Source organism: Lycium ferocissimum, chromosome 2 (assembly GCF_029784015.1).
Source record: "Lycium ferocissimum isolate CSIRO_LF1 chromosome 2, AGI_CSIRO_Lferr_CH_V1, whole genome shotgun sequence".
NCBI classification, from domain to species: domain Eukaryota; kingdom Viridiplantae; phylum Streptophyta; class Magnoliopsida; order Solanales; family Solanaceae; genus Lycium; species Lycium ferocissimum.
Window position 1 is genome coordinate 54369758 of NC_081343.1, and position 2857 is coordinate 54372614.

Genomic DNA, 2857 nt, shown 5'->3' on the forward strand with positions numbered 1-2857 from the left:
TTTGCTTTTAGCCTTTTTCTATACTGAGTAATTCTAATGCTCTTTCATGCGCCACCTGAAAAGGTGAAATTAAAGATCATGTCTCAAAAATCTACCACACCCAATAAAACCAAACAAAGAACAAGAAGAATATATTTTCCTATAATTTCCTTTTTCTTATCCATCCTAGTAAAAGAGGGAAAAGTTTCTTGCTGAAAAATGTTATGTAAATGCTATGATTTATTCATCCAATTATACAGCCACCAACAACTGCATAAGCTTGATTGTATTTTAAGTTTCACCATCTCCATCGGAACTGTAAAAACTAAGAACCAGCTTTTTACTTTTTTTTTTTATTTGAAAAATTGTTGTGACTATATCCACTGTTTTACACTGCAGTAACTACTGTTCTATTCTTTTAAAATAATTTTGTTCATACATTTTACTAACGTTATCCAAATAGGACCGTCAGTGGTAGAATAACCCATCATCCAACTATTCTTCGACTGGAGCGAATGTACAACTCCAATTTAATATACCAAACATGTATGTTGTACATACACATGTAGATCGAACGAAGCACATATATTAGTACGTATTTAATTTTATATATGAAAATGTACATACAATTTACGTATATCCTTTCGACATATAGTATAATACCAGTATTAACGTAAACATGATTAGCTAGGTTGAGAAACACAAGAAAACAATGAAATTAGACCATAAAGTCACATGTACTACTTCATTCAGTTTTATGATAAGCGTGGTACAAAAAGATAAGAGAAGGATTAAATAAATAAAAACAGGTATTTACATAATAATGCTTCCTCCTAAATCCTAATAACATAAAAATCTCAAGGAAACTTTTTTTATTTTTCTTCTTTTCTTCATAGTCATAGGATTTACCATTACCCTTCTCTCAAAAGCTTGAAAATAGAGAGAACGCCAAAAAAGAAAGATCAACTCATTTCACATCCACAAAGGCGGCGGTTCATTCAAGTCAATAGGCAACCCACGTCTCACAATCCCAAAATACATTGCACCATCATTCTCCTTCGCCGGAGCAACTCCGGTGACCGGCAAATTGATCTCAGGCGTAGCGCCGACTTGTAAGAACTCCCCAATCATGAGTCTACGGCCTGACGGGGAAGTCCACCGATGATCTGAGGGAAGGTTGAGGTCTAGAGGAAGAGAAGGAGGTGGTGGAGAAGGCGGGGGTGGGGGAAAGTTTGTCTTGGCTTTAGCGCCACGGAGAGAACGGGCGGCACCGTCGTAAGCCAGAGCGGCTTGTTCGGGGGTGTCGAAAGTGCCTAACCAGACGCGTGTTTTCTTCCAGGGGTCACGTATCTCTGCTGCGTAACGACCCCATGGACGTTTTCGTACTCCTCTGTAGTGACCCTCACGAGTTGAAGCCATTGATATGCTGAGAGAGAGAGAAGAAAATGAGGGGAATTTAGAGATAGAGAGAGAGAGTGTGTGTGTGTGTGTGTGTGTGTGTTATTATGTTATGGTATGTGTGTGGGGTTTGGGGAGCTAAAAAGAGTATATTTGGGCAGCAGTCGTTTAAACGGGGACCCACGCAGACACCCGTAATCGTCGGCTGGACGGCACGACTCCTCTCCTTATATAGGTAAAATTTTAGGTAAAAGTGTCGTTTGGTTCGCGAAAATTATTCAGTGAGTATAATTTTGGGATTATAATTTTTTGACTAATTTATTTTAAGTTTGATGCGATAAGATGAGATAGTCAGGATTAAATTATAATATTTGATTGACCGTATAAACTTTTCCTAGAATACGTTTGGATTAAAGTTGTTCGTTGTTTTGCAGCATCTAATTAAGAATAGGTGAAGTAATAGTTAAGAATCTAGCATAATACTTCCTTGAGTCCAAAATAATTGAAGTTTTAGACTTGAACACATGGATTAAGGAATTTACTTACTTCTAAAAATTAAGAAGTGTATGGATTAAAATACCCTTAATTATGAGGGATTTTGAAACTATAACAAGCATTAAATTAAAAATGTATCAAGGATAAATTTGAAAAAAGAATAAAAATACCTTTTTGATAGATTAAAACCTTAATTATTTTGGACAATTTTTTAAAAGTTAAATCCTCAATTATTTTGAACTTGAGAGAGTATGTTATTTGAATAAATTGTCTTGCAAATACGGAACCGTACATTTTATACTATTTCACAGATTCTATAGTCATGAACTCACGATATGTATATCTAATGAAAATTGATAAAAGACATAAGGGTTAAAATAAGTCGGAATAGAATGATAAATATATACTCCTTTTGTCTCATAATAAGTGTCATCTTAATTAAAAATATACATATTAAGAAATTAATAATGTAATGTGAAGTTTACTAAAACTTTTTTCCTCTCGATTAGAGCATGCATAAGTAGTAATCCTTTTGACATTGGGAATACAACAATACCAAGTTACTATGTGGCTTTTCCAATCATCATTTAAATGTTACTTTAACTTGTCATTTTTTGTCTAAGGGTAAAGTTGAAAAAAAACTATTCAATTTATGTCTTGGTTTCCTAAGGTGACACTTATTATGGGACAATTTTTTTTTTTATTAAGATAACACTTATAGCCTGTTTGGCCAAGCTTCTAAAAAAAACTTATTTTAAAAAGTACTTTTCAAAAAAGTATTTTTGGCTAAAAGCAGTTTGTGTTTGGCCAATTAATTTTAAAAAATACTTTTGAGCAACAATTAGTGTTTGGTCAAACTTTTAAAAAGAGCTTCTGAGTGTATTTTTCTCAAAAGTACTTTTCAAAAAAGTGTTTTTGGGCAAAAACTATTTTTTTAGCTTATGAAAAACTGCTTCTGCTACTCCCCAAAAGCACTTAGTTTCTC

At 33.7% G+C, this 2857-nt stretch overlaps 1 protein-coding gene across 1 annotated transcript; it reads right to left on the minus strand.

The window, feature by feature from the left end:
- Window positions 1–697: 697 nt before the first annotated feature.
- Window positions 698–1502, minus strand: LOC132048204 (ethylene-responsive transcription factor 12). The gene has a single exon (XM_059439114.1). The coding sequence runs from the start codon at window positions 1396–1398 to the stop codon at window positions 952–954; it is 447 nt and encodes a 148-aa protein (XP_059295097.1). The 5' UTR covers window positions 1399–1502; the 3' UTR covers window positions 698–951.
- Window positions 1503–2857: the final 1355 nt, after the last annotated feature.